Genomic DNA, 19,907 nt, shown 5'->3' with positions numbered 1-19,907 from the left:
ATACGTATATACATGTGTAAACACGTATATACGTAGAAACACGTATATACGTATATAAACGTATATACGAGTATTTACGCATATATACGTATATGCGAGTTTATACCTATATACACGTATATACGTGTATATAGGTATATACACATATACGTATGTACACGTATATACACGTATATACGTATATATACGTGTATAAACGTGTATATGTATATATACGTGTATATACACGTATATACGTGTACATACGTATATGTGTATATACCTATATACACGTATATACGTATATATGTGTTTATACGTCTGTACGTGTATATACCTATATACACGTATATACGTGTATGTACTTATATATACGTGTATATACACGCATATTGGTGTATATACATATATATACGTGTATTTAAGTATATACATGTACATACGTGTATATACGTGTATATACGCGTATATGCATATACACGTGTATATACCCGTGTATATACATATATACACGTGTATATACGTATATATACGTATATACCCATATATACGTATATAAACGGGTATATACGTGTATATACCTATCGACGTGTATATACGTATCTACGTATATATACACGTATATACGTGTATATACACCTATATACGGGTATATACGTACATAAACGTCTACGAGTATATACGTATATACTTGTATATACACGTATGAGTATATATGTATATACGAATATTCGAGTATATACGTACATACGTGTATACACGTATATACGTGTATATAGGTATATACACGTATATACGTATGTACACGTATATGTGTATATACACGTATATATACACATATACGTATATAGACGTATAGATACACGTATATATGCGTGTATATACACGTATATACGTATAAACACGTATATACGTATAAGCACGTATATACACGTATATACGTAAACACTTATATACACGTATGTACACGTACATACACGTATATACGAGTATTTATACGTATATGCGAATATATACGTATATACACGTATATATACGTGTATACTCGCATATACGTATATATACGTAAATACTCGTATATACGTGTATATACATACGTATATGTGTACATACCTATATACACGTATATACGTGTACATACATGTTTATACGTATATACGTGTACATACGTATATATACGTATATGCGAGTTTATACGTGTATACACATATACACGGATACGTGTATATACACGTGTATGTGTATCTATACGTATATACACGTGTATATATGCGTATATACAAGTGTATATACGTATATACGTGTATATAAGTATATACGTGTATATATGTATATATACACGTATATACGTGTATAAACGTATATACGTGTATGTGTGTATATGCACGTATATGTGTATATACGTATAAACTCGCATATACATATATATACGTATATACACGCATATACGTATACACACGTATATATACGTATACATACACGTATATACGTATATCCACGTATATATACGTATATACACGTGTATATACGTATATACACGTATAAATACATACGCGTATATACGTGTATACACATATACATGTCTACGAGTATATACGTACATACGAGTATATACGTATATACACGTATATACATATATACCAGTATATACGTACATACGTATATACGTTTTTATACGTATATACGTGTATACACGTATATACGTGTTTATACGTGTATATACGTATATATACGTGTATACATGTGTATATACGTTCATATACGTATATATACTCGTACATACTTATATATATACTCTTATATGTGCATATATACTCGTATATACGTGTATATATACTCGTATATACGTGTTTATACTCGTATACGTGTATATACTCGTATATGTATATATACGTATATAATCATATATGTGTATATACTCATACGTATATACTCGTATATACGTGTATCTACGTATATACTCGCACATACGTATATACTTGTATACTCGTATATACGTATGTGTATATACGTGTATATACGAGTGTATACGTATATATTCGTATATACGAGTATACGCGTATATACATAAATACACGTATATATAAGTATACAAGGGTATATACGTGTATATACGTATATACTCGCATATACGTATATACTTGTATATACGTGTATAGGAGTATATACGTATATACGAATATATACGTGTATATACGTATATATTCGTACATACGTGTATACACGTATATACGTAAATACACGTATATATACGTATACACGTGTATATACGTATATGTGTATATACGTACATACCTATATGTACGTGTATATACCTATATACGTGTATATACTTACATATGTATATACGTGTATATACTTGTATATGCGTGTATACACGTATATATATACTCATATACGTATATATATATATATATATATACTCGTACATACGTATATATATACTCGTATGAGTAAGTATATACGTGTATACTCGTATATAATCGTATATATACTCGTATATACGTATATATACGAATGTGTATATACTTATATACTCGCATATACGTATATAGTCGTATAAACGTGTATATGAGTATATACGAGTATATACGTAAATACACGACTATATACGTGTATATACTTGTGTATATACGTATATACATGTATATATACGTGTATATACGTATATACACGTATATACGTGTATACACGTATATACGTGTTTATACTTATATACGTGTTTATACGTATAAACGTTTTTATAAGTATTTACATGTATATATACACGTATATACATGTATATGTGTACATACGTATATATACCTATATACGTATGTACGTGTATATACGTGTAAATACGTATATACGTGGATATACGTAAATATACGTATATATGTGGATATACGTATATATACATGTATATACGAGTATATAAGTATATACGTGTATATACGTATGTGTATATACGTGTATACATATATACGTGTATATACGTATGTGTTTATACGTATAAAAGTATATACGTGTTTATGCGTATATACGTGTATATACATGTTTATACACGTACATACGTGTATATACACGTATGTGTATATACGTATATATACGTGTACATACCTATATACACGTATATATCCGTATATACGTGTATATACGGATATATACATGTATATACGTTTATATATATACGTGTATATAAGTATATACACGTATATACGTGTATATATAAATATACGTGTATATACGTATATATACACAGGTATACACGTATATACTCGTATGTGTATATACGTATATACTCGTATGTGTATATACGTATATACTCGTGTATACACCTATATATACTCGTATATACGTATATATACTCGTATATACGTATATATATACTCGTATATACCTGTATATACTCCTATATACGTATATACATTTGTATATACGTGTATATACGTATACTCGTATATACGTGTATATACTCGTATATATGTATATACACATACACGTGTATATACACATGTATATACGTATATACACATGTATATACACGTATATACGTATACGTGTATACACGTATATATGTCTATATAGACGTATATACACATATATGTACATACATGTATATATACGTATATTTACGTATATACGAGTATATACGAGTTTGAAAGAAATATATATATATATATATATATATATATATATTCTTTTTCTTTCATACTATTCGCCATTTCCCGCCTCAACGAGGTAGCGTTAAGAGAGAGGACTGAGCCTCTGAGGAAACATCCTTACCCAGCCCCCTTCTCTATTCTTTTCTTTGGGAAAAAAAAAAAAAAATAGGGGAAGATTTCCAGCCCCCCGCTCCCTTCCCTTTTAGTCGCCTTCTACGACACGCAGGGAATACGTGGGAAGTATTCTTTCTCCCCTATCCCCAGGGATAACATATATATCTTTTTTTTTTTCTTTTAAACTATTCACCATTTCCCGCGTTAGTGAGGTAGCGTTAAGAACAGAGGACTGGGCCTTTTTTGGAATATCCTCACCTGCCCCCCTCCCCCCTCTGTTCCTTCTTTTGGAAAATTAAAAAAAAAAAAAAAAAAAAAGAGGGGAGGATTTCCAGCCTCTTGCTCCCTCCCCTTTTAGTCACCTTCTACAACACGCAGGGAATACGTGAAAAGTATTCTTAATTCCCTATCCCTAGGATATATATATATATATATATATATATATATATATATATATATATATATATATATATATATATATATATATATATATGCAGAAGGGGGATAGGGGAGAAAGAATACTTCTCACGTATTCCCTGCGTGTCGTATAAGGCGATTAAAAGGGAAGGGAGCGGGGGGGCTGGAAATCCTCCCCTCTCGTTTTTTAATTTTCCAAAAGAAGGAACAGAGAAGGGAGCCAAGTGAGGATATTCCCTGAAAGGCTCAGTCTTCTGTTCTTAACGCTACCTCGCCAACGCGGGAAATGGCGAATAGCATGAAAAAAAAAAAAAATATGCAGAAGCTGGTGACCGATTTCGGTAAAGTGTGTGAAAGAAGAAAGTTAAGAGTAAATGTGAATAAGAGCAAGGTTATTAGGTACAGTAGGGTTGAGGGTCAAGTCAATTGGGAGGTATGTTTGAATGGAGAAAAACTGGAGGAAGTAAAGTGTTTTAGATATCTGGGAGTGGATCTGGCAGCGGATGGAACCATGGAAGCAGAAGTGGATCATAGGGTGGGGGAGGGGGGGGCGAAAATTCTGGGAGCCTTGATGAATGTGTGAAAGTCGAGAACATTATCTTGGAAAGCAAAAATGGGTACGTTTGAAGGAATAGTGGTTCCAACAATGTTGTATGGTTGCGAGGCGTGGGCTATGAATAGAGTTGTGCGCAGGAGGATGGATGTGCTGGAAATGAGATGTTTGAGGACAATGTGTGGTGTGAGGTGGTTTGATCGAGTAAGTAACGTAAGGGTAAGAGAGATGTGTGGAAATAAAAAGAGCGTGGTTGAGAGAGCAGAAGAGGGTGTTTTGAAATGGTTTGGGTACATGGAGAGAATGAGTGAGGAAAGATTAACCAAGAGGTTATATGTGTCGGAGGTGGAGGGAACGAGAAGTGGGAGACCAAATTGGAGGTGGAAAGATGGAGTGAAAAAGATTTTGAGTGATCGGGGCTTGAACATGCAGGAGGGTGAAAAGAGGGCAAGGAATAGAGTGAATTGGATCGATGTGGTATACCGGGGTTGACGTGCTGTCAGTAGATTGAATCAGGGCATGTGAAGCGTCTAGGATAAACCATGGAAAGCTGTGTAGGTATGTATATTTGCGTGTGTGGACGTATGTATATACATGTGTATGGGGGTGGGTTGGGCCATTTCTTTCGTCCGTTTCCTTGCGCTACCTCGCAAACGCGGGAGACAGCGACAAAGCAAAAAAAAAAAAAAAAATATATATATATATATATATTTTTTTTTTCATACTATTCGCCATTTCCCGCATTAGCGAGGTAGCGTTAAGAACAGAGAACTGGGCCTTTGAGGGAATATCCTCATCTGGCCCCCTTCTCTGTTCCTTCTTTGGGGAAAAAAAAAAAAAAACAAGAGGGGAGGATTTCCAGCCCCCCGCTCCCTTCCCTTTTAGTCGCCTTCTACGACACGCAGGGAATACATGGGAAGTATTCTTTCTCCCCTATCCCCAGGGATAAGGGATATATATATATATATATATATATATATATATATATATATATATATATATATATATATATATATATATATATATATATATACGCGACAAAGAAAAAAAAAAGAAAAAAAAATATATACATTTTTTTTTTTTTTTTTGCTGTGTCGCTCTCTCCCGCATTTGCGAGGTAGCGTAAGGAAACAGACGAAAGAAATGGCCCAACCCACCCCCATACACATGTATATACATACACGTCCACACACACAAATATACATACCTACACAGCTTTCCATGGTTTACCCCAGACGCTTCACATGCCCTGATTCAATCCACTGACATCATATATACCCATGCACACAATTCACACTGTCTGCCTTTATTCATTCCCATCGCCACCTCGCCACACATGGAATACAATCCCCCTCCCCCCTCATGTGTGCGAGGTAGCGCTAGAAAAAGACAACAAAGGCCCCATTCGTTCACACTCAGTCTATATATATATATATATATATATATATATATATATATATATATAATATACATGTATATATGTATATATATACATTTGGCATCCTACATACGTCCATGCATGTCATTGTAAGGAGCTAATAATTGGGTTTGTGTACTTTTCCTGGCACAAATCCATGCTGGCCTTCATGCATATAGCTGTTCTTCTTTAAATGGTTTATTATACACCCTTTTACCACCATTTCAAAGACTTTTACCACATACAAAGTTAAGCTAACCGGTCTGTATTGTTTAGTTAGTAGCTTAGGTCATCCTTATTCTTGCTACATTTACCAGTTTCTGAAAATCTGCTATTTTGCTTTCATCCACTTTTGCCTCAGTTTTAAAATTACTGCTTTTACTTTCGATGGATTTGTCTTTTTGAGGAATATGGCTAGAATCCCATCTGGTTAAAACCTGAATTTTCTCTTAACTGATGTCACTGATTATACCTTCTTTTCATATTTCCATCTCTGGTTGCATTTTCATCACAGCTAAATGGTTCATCTTTCTATTTCTCATTCCTTTTTGAGCCGAATATAAATTTATGTTTTTAATCAACATCTTGCACAATTCCTTGGTAATTTTTTTTTTTTTTTATTTATCTTCCAAACCCCTTCAGACTACAGACCTGCCCCTCCCTCAAAGATCTTTGAATACCTTCCTCCTGATTCATAAATGCCATATACAAATTGTTTCTATATCTCTCAAAATCTTGAGAGCAAACACAGATCTACACATCCTTTGTAACTTCTGAAAGCAAATACACATGCTCCTTGACTTACGATGGGGATATGTTCCGATAAACCTATCCAAGTACAAAATATTGTCGAAAATACATTTAATACAGTACACCTAACCCATCAAACATAGCTTAGCCTAGCCTACCTTAAACATTCTCAGAACACTTAGGCTCATACATTAGCCTACAGATAGTCAAAATCATCTAACAAAAAGCCCATTTTATAATAAAAGAGTTTCTTTGCTGTGAAATTTCTTGGCACCTTAGGTACAACTTTATGCTAGGCAGTTATAATTTCATCACAAGAGTAACCGACTTCCTCTTCTCACCAGAGACAGGAGACACAGATGGGCATTTTATAAACATGATGGAATGCAAAAACATTAAACACAAAACAAAAAATGCTGGCAACACATTACTGTAGGGTAATGGTTGTTTACACTTGTGATCGCATGGTTGACAGGAAGCTGCGGCTTGCTGCCACTGCACAGCATCATGAGAGAGTATCATACCACCATTGCTAGCCCGGGGAAAGATTCAAACAAGGTTTCTACTGAATGTGTATCACTATAGCATCATTATAAAGTAAAAAAAATCGTAAGTCAGGGAGCATCTGTACCTGTATTATTTCATAAATGTATAGATGTATGTATAGGCGTTACGGTGCTCCACCTGCTTGAAGTTACACTGCAAGTAAAAAATTTACCTTTGAAGAAACTACATAAATACCAACTGATGAAATGGAGTACTATCTCATCTAAGAACTCCTTACTTCAAAGGAGTCTATCCTGTCCCAGCTACTTAGTGCAGTGCAGGCAAGGAGATGCAGAAACCCCTAGAAAAGGGTCCTGGGGTAACATCTGTCTGCTTTGCATTAATTGTGTACATTCATCCATTCTATATGTATAAAAGTCTTTCTTTTCTTTGTTTTTTTTACAAGTTTCTTGCTTAATTTCATGTTGTCATGTTGCTCCATCCCACTATCTTTCAAAGAACTGTTCAAAGTATCTTATCTAAATCTCTGATGCTTGTTCCAAGTGGAACTTCAATAGAGTCACCATAAGTGAACCCCAGTGGTGTTTCTTAGCCTTTAATGCCTCATCCTTAACAAGCCTCTGGCAGAGGGCAAGTCTAGTGCAGTGTTTGCTGATGTTCCTACTGACTGCAACTATCTAAAGCTCCTATCAGCTACTACTACCTATTGATCCAGGTTGTGAACTGGTACCCACTCGCTTGTCTCTTTTCTAAGGTGAGCAAATGTAAAGCCTTCAAACCTTACCCAGTAACTTGGCTGTCTTAATTCTGATACCATCTTTGTTGCCCTCCTCAGAATTTTCTGTATTATAGCTTCGTGTACTTCTTTATGTGCTGTGACCCTATTAGCTGACTGTGTTTCTTTAGATGTGATGACCAAACTTGAGAAGCTTACTCTAGTTTTTACCTTATGCAAGATATGAACAGCTTGCTGATTGTTTCCCTCTCTATATACTGGAAAGCTATTCTGGTATTTGCCAGAAGACAATGCGTTTTCTTTACTATTCTCCTAATATGGGACTCTGGCAACAGGTTAAGGAAAATGTTGATTACCAAGTTCTCACACATCAAATTGTGAACCTTCCAGATAAAGATATTATTGAGGTCTTCTTTCTCTTTTCCCCATCCTCCTTGCTTTTCACTTCCCTTGTGACTTTTGTGTCATCTGCAAACGTATTTAGGTAGGACCTTCAGGTAATTCATTCATGCATATCAAAAATAGTAACTGCCTCAAAACATAACCCATGTGACCTTCACCATTTAGAGAAGGCTCCTCAAACATATGTCGTCTGTTCCTTTCCATTAAGTTAATCCTCTATCCATTGGATAGAATATTTTTTGTTCCTGCCTGGCACACCAGCAGAATTCTTAATCAGTCTCCCATGTGGTACTTCCAAACACTTCAAACAGTTTTTGGCAGTCAAGATACAATCTACCCAGCCTTCACTTTGTCCAAGGTAAAGCTCACTCTCAGATATCTTAGAGGTTCAATATGCATAACTTAGTTTACCTAAAACTCTGTTCTCACTTAAATAATTTCTCCGTAAAAAGTTGTCAATTTCCTGTGGAATTTTCTTTTCCAGTATCTTTTAGACCACACTCATCAGGGAGACTTTAAGTACCTCGTCCCTTTCTTGTAGATGTCTATGAAGTTTGCCCTTTTCCAATCCCTTGGCATTCTGCCTTTCACCAGGAACAACTTGAACACTATTTCAAGAGATCTGTCTAGTGTGTGTGTGTTTATGTGTATATATCAACCACCCAGGGCAGAACAACCATCCTGTCTTAAGGTGCGAAGTAATACCTGTAATTATCTGTTGTCCATATCAAATTGTGGGGGTTTCTCTCACATTAAACTATGCTACTGGCAAGAGTTCATATCTTTTCCTTGAATACATCACGTGTACCTAACCTTTTTCCTTACCTCTTGTCTTCACACTTTTTCAGCTTCCTCAAAAACACAGACCTTTTCTCTGGGTGCAATTCTTCTTTCCCAAGGCCCAGCTTACAGGACTTTTTCCAAAACTAAAGCCCTTCTAGTGGGGGAAGAAATATATATAGATATTATTATTAATTTTAGAATTTTAAAACCCTTGGACCACTTCTATGGGGCTCCTGCACCTTCAAGTTTTGTTGAGCAGGAGTGGTAGATCATTCATGGCGAAAGGAAAGTATAAGTTGAATTTATGTATGTTTAGGGTTAAAAAGGTAAATGAAGACCTGTAATGTTAAAGACATTCTGTTTTGGGTGAACTTATGTTCTTATTATGTAGTGTTGCAAGTTTGTTGTTGCTTGGGTAGTGTCAAGGTCCTGTGACATAATTCTGAGGTCATCTGCATACGAGCAGAATTGCACAATGTGGCTTGTTGAAGATGATGAGAGTCAGGGAGATGTTAGGTGAAGAAAGAAGAGGTGGTGAAAGCCTTGCAGAAGATAAAATCCTGCATGACAACACATTTGGATGGTATCATAGATTGATATATTATGAAAGAGGGCAACTGTGTTGTTGATTGGTTGGTAAGGATATTCAGTGTATGTATGGACCATGGTGAAGTGCCTGAGGATTAGTGGAATACATGTATAATGCCATTGTACAAAGGCAAGTGTTCAAACTACAGAGGCATAAGTTTGTCGAGTATTCCTCGAAAATTATAAGGGAGGGTATTGATTGAGAGGGTAAAGGTATGTACAGAGTATCAGATTGGGGAGGAGCAGTGTGGTTTTAGAAGTGGTAGAAGATGTGTGGATCATGTTTCCTTTAAAGAATGTGAGAAATTCTTAGAAAAACAGATGAATTTGTATGTGGCATAAATGGATCTGGAGGAACCATGTGATAGTGTTGAAAGATATGCTTTGTGGAGGTAAGTAGCTAAGCAGGTGTAGGAAGAGAGGAAAGTGATTGGTTTCCAGTGAATGTCGGTCTGTGGCAGGGATGTGTCTCCCTGGTTGTTTAATTTGTCAATGGATGGGGTGTTTAGGGAGGTAAATGCAAGAGCTTTGGATAGAGGGGCAAGTATACTGTCTGTTGAGGATGAGAGGACCTGGGAAGAGAATCAGTTGTTGTTTGCTGAAGATGCAGCTCTAGTGGCTGATTTGAGTGAGAAACTGCAGAAATTGGTGACCAAGTTTGGAAAAGTGTGTGAAAGTTGGAAGTTTAGAGTAAATGAGAATAAAAGCAAGGTTATTAGTCAGTAGGGTTAAGGAACAAGTTAATTGGGATGCGAGTTGGAGAAAAATTGGAGGAAGTGAAGTGTTTTAGATATCTGGGAGTGAACTTAGCAGCGAATGCAACCATGGAAGCGGAAGCGAGTCACAGGGTGGGTAAGAGGGTTAAGGTTCTGAGACTGAGTGTGAACGAATGTGGCCTGTTTTGTCTGTTTTCCTGGCACTACCTCGCTGAAGCAGGGGTTAGCGATGCAGTTTCGTGTGAGGTGGGGTAACACCAAGAATAGATGAAGTCAAGCAAGTGCGAATATGTACATATGTATATATGTCTGTGTATGTATATGTTGATATGCATATGTGCGTGTATGGGCGTTCAAGTGTACATGTATACAAGTGGATGGGCCATTCTTCGTCTGTTTCCTGGCACTACCTCGCTGATGCAGGAATAAGTGATTAACATATATATACATATATATATTTCTTTTTTCTTTCAACTATTCGCCATTTCCCGCATTAGCAAGGTAGCGTTAAGAACAGAGGACTGGGCCTCTGAGGGAATATCCTCACCTGGCCCCCTTCTCTGTTCCTTCTTTTGGAAAGTTAAAAAAAAAGGAACAAGAGGGGAGGATTTCCAGCCCCCCCCCACTCCCTACCCTTTTAGTCGCCTTCTACGACATGCAGGGAATACGTGGGAAGTATTCTTTCTCCCCTATCCCCAAACCATGTGCCCAAACCATTTCAAAACATCCTCTTCTGCTCTCTCAACCACGCTCTTTTTATTTCCACACATCTCTCTTACCCTTACGTTACTTATTCGATCAAACCACCTCACACCACACATTGTCCTCAAACATCTCATTTCCAGCACATCCATCCTCCTGCGCACAACTCTATCCATAGCCCACGCCTCGCAACCATACAACATTGTTGGAACCACTATTCCTTCAAACATACCCATTTTTGCTTTCCGGGATAATGTTCTCGACTTCCACACATTTTTCAAGGCTCCCAAAATTTTCGCCCCCTCCCCCACCCTATGATCCACTTCCGCTTCCATGGTTCCATCCGCTGACAGATCCACTCCCAGATATCTAAAACACTTCACTTCCTCCAGTTTTTCTCCATTCAAACTCACCTCCCAATTGACTTGACCCTCAACCCTACTGTACCTAATAACCTTGCTCTTATTCACATTTACTCTTAACTTTCTTCTTTCACACACTTTACCAAACTCAGTCACCAGCTTCTGCAGTTTCTCACATGAATCAGCCACCAGCGCTATATCATCAGCGAACAGCAACTGACTCACTTCCCAAGCTCTCTCATCCCCAACAGACTTCATACTTGCCCCTCTTTCCAAAACTCTTGCATTCACCTCCCTAACAACCCCATCCATAAACAAATTAAACAACCATGGAGACATCACACACCCCTGCCGCAAACCTACATTCACTGAGAACCAATCACTTTCCTCTCTTCCTACACGTACACATGCCTTACATCCTCGATAAAAACTTTTCACTGCTTCTAACAACTTGCCTCCCACACCATATATTCTTAATACCTTCCACAGAGCATCTCTATCAACTCTCTCATATGCCTTCTCCAGATCCATAAATGCTACATACAAATCCATTTGCTTTTCTAAGTATTTCTCACATACATTCTTCAAAGCAAACACCTGATCCACACATCCTCTACTACTTCTGAAACCACACTGCTCTTCCCCAATCTGATGCTCTGTACATGCCTTCACCCTCTCAATCAATACCCTCCCATATAATTTACCAGGAATACTCAACAAACTTATACCTCTGTAATTTGAGCACTCACTCTTATCCCCTTTGCCTTTGTACAATGGCACTATGCACGCATTCTGCCAATCCTCAGGCACCTCACCATGAGTCATACATACATTAAATAACCTTACCAACCAGTCAACAATACAGTCACCCCCTTTTTTAATAAATTCCACTGCAATACCATCCAAACCCGCTGCCTTGCCGGCTTTCATCTTCCGCAAAGCTTTTAGTACCTCTTCTCTGTTTACCAAATCATTTTCCCTAACCCTCTCACTTTGCACACCACCTCGACCAAAACACCCTATATCTGGCACTCTATCATCAAACACATTCAACAAACCTTCAAAATACTCACTCCATCTCCTTCTCACATCACCACTACTTGTTATCACCTCCCCATTTGCGCCCTTCACTGAAGTTCCCATTTGCTCCCTTGTCTTACGCACTTTATTTACCTCCTTCCAGAACATCTTTTTATTCTCCCTAAAATTTAATGATACTCTCTCACCCCAACTCTCATTTGCCCTTTTTTTCACCTCTTGCACCTTTCTCTTGACCTCCTGTCTCTTTCTTTTATACGTCTCCCACTCGATTGCATTTTTTCCCTGCAAAAATCGTCCAAATGCCTCTCTCTTCTCTTTCACTAATACTCTTACTTCTTCATCCCACCACTCACTACCCTTTCTAATCAACCCACCTCCCACTCTTCTCATGCCACAAGCATCTTTTGCGCAATCCATCACTGACTCCCTAAATACATCCCATTCCTCCCCCACTCCCCTTACTTCCATTGTTCTCACCTTTTTCCATTCTGTACTCAGTCTCTCCTGGTACTTCCTCACACAAGTCTCCTTCCCAAGCTCACTTACTCTCACCACCCTCTTCACCCCAACATTCACTCTTCTTTTCTGAAAACCCATACAAATCTTCACCTTAGCCTCCACAAGATAATGATCAGACATCCCTCCAGTTGCACCTCTCAGCACATTAACATCCAAAAGTCTCTCTTTCGCGCGCCTGTCAATTAACACGTAATCCAATAACGCTCTCTGGCCATCTCTCCTACTTACATAAGTATACTTATGTATATCTCGCTTTTTAAACCAGGTATTCCCAATCATTAGTCCTTTTTCAGCACATAAATCTACAAGCTCTTCACCATTTCCATTTACAACACTGAACACCCCATGTATACCAATTATTCCCTCAACTGCCACATTACTCACCTTTGCATTCAAATCACCCATCACTATAACCCGGTCTCGTGCATCAAAACCACTAACACACTCATTCAGCTGCTCCCAAAACACTTGCCTCTCATGATCTTTCTTCTCATGCCCAGGTGCATATGCACCAATAATCACCCATCTCTCTCCATCAACTTTCAGTTTTACCCATATTAATTGAGAATTTACTTTCTTACATTCTATCACGTGTATGTATGTATATATAGGGGTGAAAGAATACTTCCCACGCATTCCTCACGTGTCGTAGAAGGCAACTAGAGGGGACGGGAGCGGGGGCCCAGAAATCCTCCCCTCCTTGTATTTTTAACTTTCTAAAAAAATGGGAATATATATATATATATATATATATATATATATATATATATATATATATATATATATATATATATATATATATATATATATATTCTTTCAAACTATTCGCCATTTCCCGCATTAGTGAGGTAGCGTTAAGAACAGAGGACTGGGCCTTTGAGGGAATACCCTCACCTGGCCCCCTCTGTTCCTTCTTTTGGGGGAAAGGGAGGGCTGGAAATCCTCCCCTCTCAATTTTTTTTAATTTTCCAAAAGAAGGAACAGAGAAGGGGGCCAGGCGAGGATATTCCCTCAGTGGCCCAGTTCTCTGTTCTTAACGCTACCTCGCTAACGCGGGAAATGGCGAATAGTTTGAAAAAAAAAAAAAAAAAAAAAGAATATATATATTTCTTTCTTTTACACTATTCGCCATTTCCCGCGTTTAGCGAGGTAGCGTTAAGAACAGAGGACCGGGCCTTTTTTGGAATATCCTCACCTGGCCCCCTCTGTTCCTTCTTTTGGGGAAAAAAAAAAAAAAAAAAGAATACTTCCCACGTATTCCCTGCGCGTCGTAGAAGGCAACTAAAAGGGAAGGGAGCGGGGGGCTGGAAATCCTCCCCTCTCTTTTTTTCCCCCAAAAGAAGGAACAGAGAAGGGGGCCAGGTGAGGATATTCCCTCAAAGGCCCAGTCCTCTGTTCTTAGCGCTACCTCGCTAATGCGGGAAATGGCGAATAGTATGAAAGAAAGATATATATAATACATGCTCATTTCCCACATGAGTGAGCAAGCATTAAGAACAGATGACAGAACATTAGAGGGAAAATTCTACACTTGGCTCCTTGTCCTGTTCCTTTTTTTTCTTTAAGTAATACAGGAAGGAGGGATTTCCAGCCATCTGCTCCCGCCCCTCTTACATGCCTTCTACGACACGCAGGAAGTATGTGGGCAGTAATTTTTTCTCTCCCATCCCCAGTGATGTTCTTTTTTTTTCTTGTTTCTTCATGCTTCTGTGCTGTTTCCTGTAGGGTGGGGTGGCATCGGGAATGGACGAAGGCAAGCAAGTATGAATATGTACATGTTTATATGTGTATGAATATGCATGCACATATTCATATATTTTGCTTTGTCGCTGTGTATGTGTGTGTATATACTGGCACTACAATGCTAACGTGGGAAACGGCTGTCAAGTTTGTAAAAAGAAAAAAAATAAATATTAATATACATATACATACTTACTTACCTCCTGCTGCAGGAGTCCTTTGATAGTTATACTACTAAGGAAGCTGGCCACATGCACTGGTCAGAACTATGGGTCAGGAAGTGTTATGTTGTTTGTGGGTATGTAAGCAAGGAGCGTAAGACAACTGAGAAGTAGATGCTCAGTTTTCTTTAAGACAGTTGCATTGTTGGCATGAAGGGTCGTGGAATAAGTCGAAACTGTGTTTATATTGTTATATTGATGAGTGATGATGCCCAAAGCACAGGCAAGAGTGTGTGACTCATGTTTGTCTGGGTGGTGTGGTTTCTTGTATGTTGGAACTTTAGACTGAGTTGAAAGGTCAGGTGTTTAGTGCCTGTTGAATTATTTCAGTGTGTGTGTGTGTTTTGTCTGTTATATATATATATATATATATAATTTTTTTTTTTTATTTTGCTTTGTCGCTGTCTCCCGCATTAGCGAGGTAGCGCAAGGAAACAGACGAAAGAATGGCCCAACCCACTCACATACACATGTATATACATACATGTCCACACACACAAATATACATACCTATACATCTCAATGTACACATATATATACACACAGACATATGCATATATACACATGTACATAATTCATACTGTCTGCTTTTATTTATTCCTATCGCCACCTCACAACACATGGAATAACAACCCCCTCCCCCCTCATGTGTGCGAGGTAGCGCTAGGAAAAGACAACAAAGGCCCCATTTGTTCACACTCAGTCTCTAGCTGTCATGTAATAATGCACCGAAACCACAGCTCCCTTTCCATATCCAGGCCCCACAGAACTTTCCATGGTTTACCCCAGATGCTTCACATGCCCTGGTTCAATCCATTGACAGCACGTCGACCCCGGTATACCACATCGTTCCAATTCACTCTATTCCTTGCACGCCTTTCACCCTCCTGCATGTTCAGGCCCCGATCGCTCAAAATCTTTCACTCCATCCTTCCACCTCCAATTTGGTCTTCCACTTCTCGTTCCCTCTACCTCTTGAACATATATCCTCTGTCAATCTTTCTGACACACATATCCTCTTCGTCAATCTTTCCTCACTCATTTTCTCCATGTGACCAAACCATTTCAATACACCCTCTTCTGCTCTCTCAACCACACTTTTTATTACCACACATCTCTCTAACCCTTTCATTACTTACTCGATCAAACCACATATTGTCCTCAAACATCTCATTTCCAACACATCCACCCTCCTCCACACAACCCTATCTATAGCCCACGCCTTGCAACCATATAACATGGTTGGAACTACCATTCCTTCAAACATACCCATTTTTGCTTTCTGAGATAATGTTCTCGCCTTCCACACATTCTTCAAGGCTCCCAGCACTTTAGCCCCCTCCCCAACCCTGTGACTCACTTCTGCTTTCATGGTTCCATTTGCTGCCAAATCCACTCCCAGATATCTAAAACACTTCATTTCTTTCAATTTTTCTCCATTCAAACTTACCTCCCAATTGACTTGTTCCTCAACTTTACTGACCCTAATAACCTTGCTCTTATTCATATTTACTCATCTTCCTTCTTTCACACACTTTACCAAACTAAGTCACCAGCTTCTGCAGTTTCTCACCTGAATCAGCCACCAGCACTGTATCATCAGCGAACAAATATATATATATATATATATATATATATATATATATATATATATATATATATATATATATATATATATATATATTTCTTTTCTTTCATACTATTCGCCATTTCCCGCATTAGCGAGGTAGCGTTAAGAACAGAGGAATGGGCCTTTAAGGAAATATCCTCACCTGGCTCCCTTCTCTGGTCCTTCTTTTGGAAAATTAAAAAAAAATGAGAGGGGAGGATTTCCAGCCCCCCCCCCCCCCCGCTCCCTGTATATATATATATATATATATATATATATATATATATATATATATATATATATATATATATATATATGTACACATAATAAGTAAATAAAAGGCAGACAGATAGAGAGACAGATGTATCACCATGTTACTTGGAAATAAGAATGGACCAGGGTAATGTTATTCATCATAATTTGACACCAAAGTAGTAAAAAAAAAATTTAACTTTGATGTATTTCATAAACTTGTTCTTATTCTGAGACATTTCAAAATTAACAAGTACTCCACATAGCTAATATTATAATCAGCTTTTAAGAAACTGCATTACAAGTTGGGCAGTTTCAAATCAGTTTTTCACAGTGTAGTATTATGGTGTATATACTGTAAAGAACTAAACAATCCTAGAATGAATGAAACTAAAATGCAAATGTAGAGGTATAGAAAGGCAAGTTATTACTGAATGCTAAAATTCTACTAAGGCAGGGAGAATAAACCGATTCATAGTTAAGGTTACGGACTGAATATTCTACCTCTGAGACAGCAGGCTGCTCTCTGAAGATTCCTCATCATGAAGTGATGGAAACTTCTCATCTATAGAAGAAACTGGGGTGGAGGGACTGGAGCGGTTGTTTTCCATGGAGCAGTCGCTTACTCTCTCAAATGAATCATCACAACCAATGGAAGAAGAGCCCTTGATAACAAATGATTCTTCATTGCTGTAAGGAATGTGGTGGTAAATATTTCTGTATACTAAAAACATTAACGATAAGCAAATTACTGAGAAGGTGTTTGCTTTGAAGAATGTTTGTGAGAAATACTTAGAAAAACAGATGGTTTTGTATGTAGCATTTATGGATCTGGAGAAGGCATATAAGAGTTGACAGAGATGCTCTGTGGAAGGTATTAAGAGCATATGGTGTGGGAGGTAAGTTGTTAGAAGCAGTGAAAGTTTTTATCAAGGATGTAAGGCATGTGTACGAGTAGGAAAAGAGGAAAGTGATTGGTTCCCAGTGAATGTCAATTTGCGGCAAGGGTGCGTGATGTCTCCATGGTTGTTTAATTTGTTTATGGATGGGGTTGTTAGAGAGGTGAATGCAAGAGTTTTGGAGAGAGGGGCAAGTATGTAGTCTGTTGTGGATTAGAGAGCTTGGGAAGCGAGTCAGTTGTTGTTCGCTGATGATACAGTGCTGGTGGCTGATTCAGGTGAGAAACTGCAGAAGCTGGTGACTGAGTTTGGTAAAGTGTATGAAAGAAGGAAGCTGAGAGTAAATGTGCATAGGAGCAAGGTTATTAGGTTCAGTGGGGTTAAGGAACTAGTCAAGCGGGAGGCAAGTTTGAATGGAGAAAAACTGGAAGAGTGAAGTGTTTTAAATATCTGAGAGTGGATTTAGCAGCAGAAGGAACCATGGAAGTGAGTCATAGGGTAAGGGAAAGGGCGAAGGTTCTGGGAGTGACAAAGAATGTGTTGAAGGCGAGAACATTATCTTGGAGAGCAAAAATGGGTATGTTTGAAGGAATATTGGTTCCAACAATGTTATACGTTTGCGAGGCATGGGCTATAGATAGGGTTGTGCGAAGGAGGGTGGATGTGTTGGAAATGAGATGTTTCAGGACAATATGTGGTGTGAGGTGGTTTCATTAAGTCATGAAAGGGTAAGAGAAAGGTGTGGTAATAAAAAGAGTGCGGTTGAAAGAGCAGAAGAGTGTACTGAAGTGGTTTGGTCACATGGAGAGAATGAGTGAGGAAAGATTGACAAAGAGGATATACATGTCAGAGGTGGAGGGAACGAGAAGTGGGAGACCACCTTGGAGGCGGAATGATAGTGAAAAAGATTTTGCACAATCGGGACCCTGAACATACAGGAGGGTGAAAGGCATGCAAGGAATAGAGTGAATTGGAACAATGTGGTATACTGGGGTCGATGTGCTGTCAATGGATTGAACCAGGGCATGTGAAGTGTCTAAGGTAAACCATGGAAAGTTTTGTGGGGCCTGAATGTGGAAAGGAAGCTGTGGTTTGGGTTCCATTACACATAACAGCTAGAGACAGTGTGAACGAATGTGGCCTTTGTTGTCTTTTCCTTTAGGGAGGTTATGTGTGGCAATGGGAATGGATGAAGGCAGCAAGTATGAATATGCATGTGTGTATATATGCATATGTCTGTGTATGTATACGTTGAAATGTATATGTGCATGTGTGGGCGTTTATGTATATACATGTGTATGTGGGTGGGTTGGGCCATTATTTCGTCTGTTTCCTTGCACTACCTCGCAAACGTGGTAGACAGCGACCAAGTATAATAATATTAAAAAATACATATTAATCTTAACTTAAAAAGGGATTGATTTTTGGGAGGAGTTGAGAGAATGCCATAGCAGTTTTGGTGCAAGGAACTTCATCTTTATTTCAAGAAAATCTGAATGCAAGAGAGAGTGAAGTGCCAATTGAGGGTTAAGTTACAGGTGGATGTAGGGTACTTGGTGTAATTGAAAATGGTTAGAGCTTGTTCAGCTGCATGCTGAAAGAAGAATGGTAAGTGGGAATACTTGGTTTTAAAAAAGTGCATTCATATGCAGACATAAGCAAGTCCAGTTGGGGTTAATGGGTATTTGTAAGCTAACTTTGTATGCAAGGACAAGTGAGAAAAGAACAGGTTTTCTGACGTGCATGTGCTGGGAGGAGTGGCAAGGGCAACGAATGGTGAAGCAAGTGTTAACATTTGTAGACAAAGTAAAGAATGACATATGTGGGAAGAGTATGCACAACAAGAGGAGTGGAAAGTATTCAGCAAATCACAGCTAACAAGTGCTGGTGAAGTGTGTGGCATGTGGGATGTAGACATAACAGTGGCAAAATTAAATAAAATCGAGAGAAAAAAGA

General features: G+C 38.1%; 1 protein-coding gene across 6 annotated transcripts in view; it reads right to left on the bottom strand.

Annotated features, from left to right (window-relative positions):
- The window catches only part of tim (timeless), a 229,144-nt gene that overhangs the window by 18,640 nt on the left and 190,597 nt on the right, over positions 1-19,907 (bottom strand). For 5 of the 6 annotated variants that reach the window (XR_011715465.1, XM_071685093.1, XM_071685091.1 and 2 more), the window contains one exon: positions 17,557-17,742. The exons of the other annotated variant lie outside the window; for it this stretch is intronic. Coding sequence is in view for 4 of the 5 variants with exons in the window: in XM_071685093.1 (XP_071541194.1) it covers positions 17,557-17,742 (186 nt within the window). In the remaining variant the exon portion in view is untranslated. The remainder of the gene's footprint in view (positions 1-17,556; positions 17,743-19,907) is intronic. 6 annotated transcript variants of the gene reach the window in all.

This window comes from Panulirus ornatus, chromosome 39 (assembly GCF_036320965.1).
Source record: "Panulirus ornatus isolate Po-2019 chromosome 39, ASM3632096v1, whole genome shotgun sequence".
Lineage (NCBI taxonomy): Eukaryota > Metazoa > Arthropoda > Malacostraca > Decapoda > Palinuridae > Panulirus > Panulirus ornatus.
This window is presented reverse-complemented; position numbering and strand designations above follow the sequence as displayed.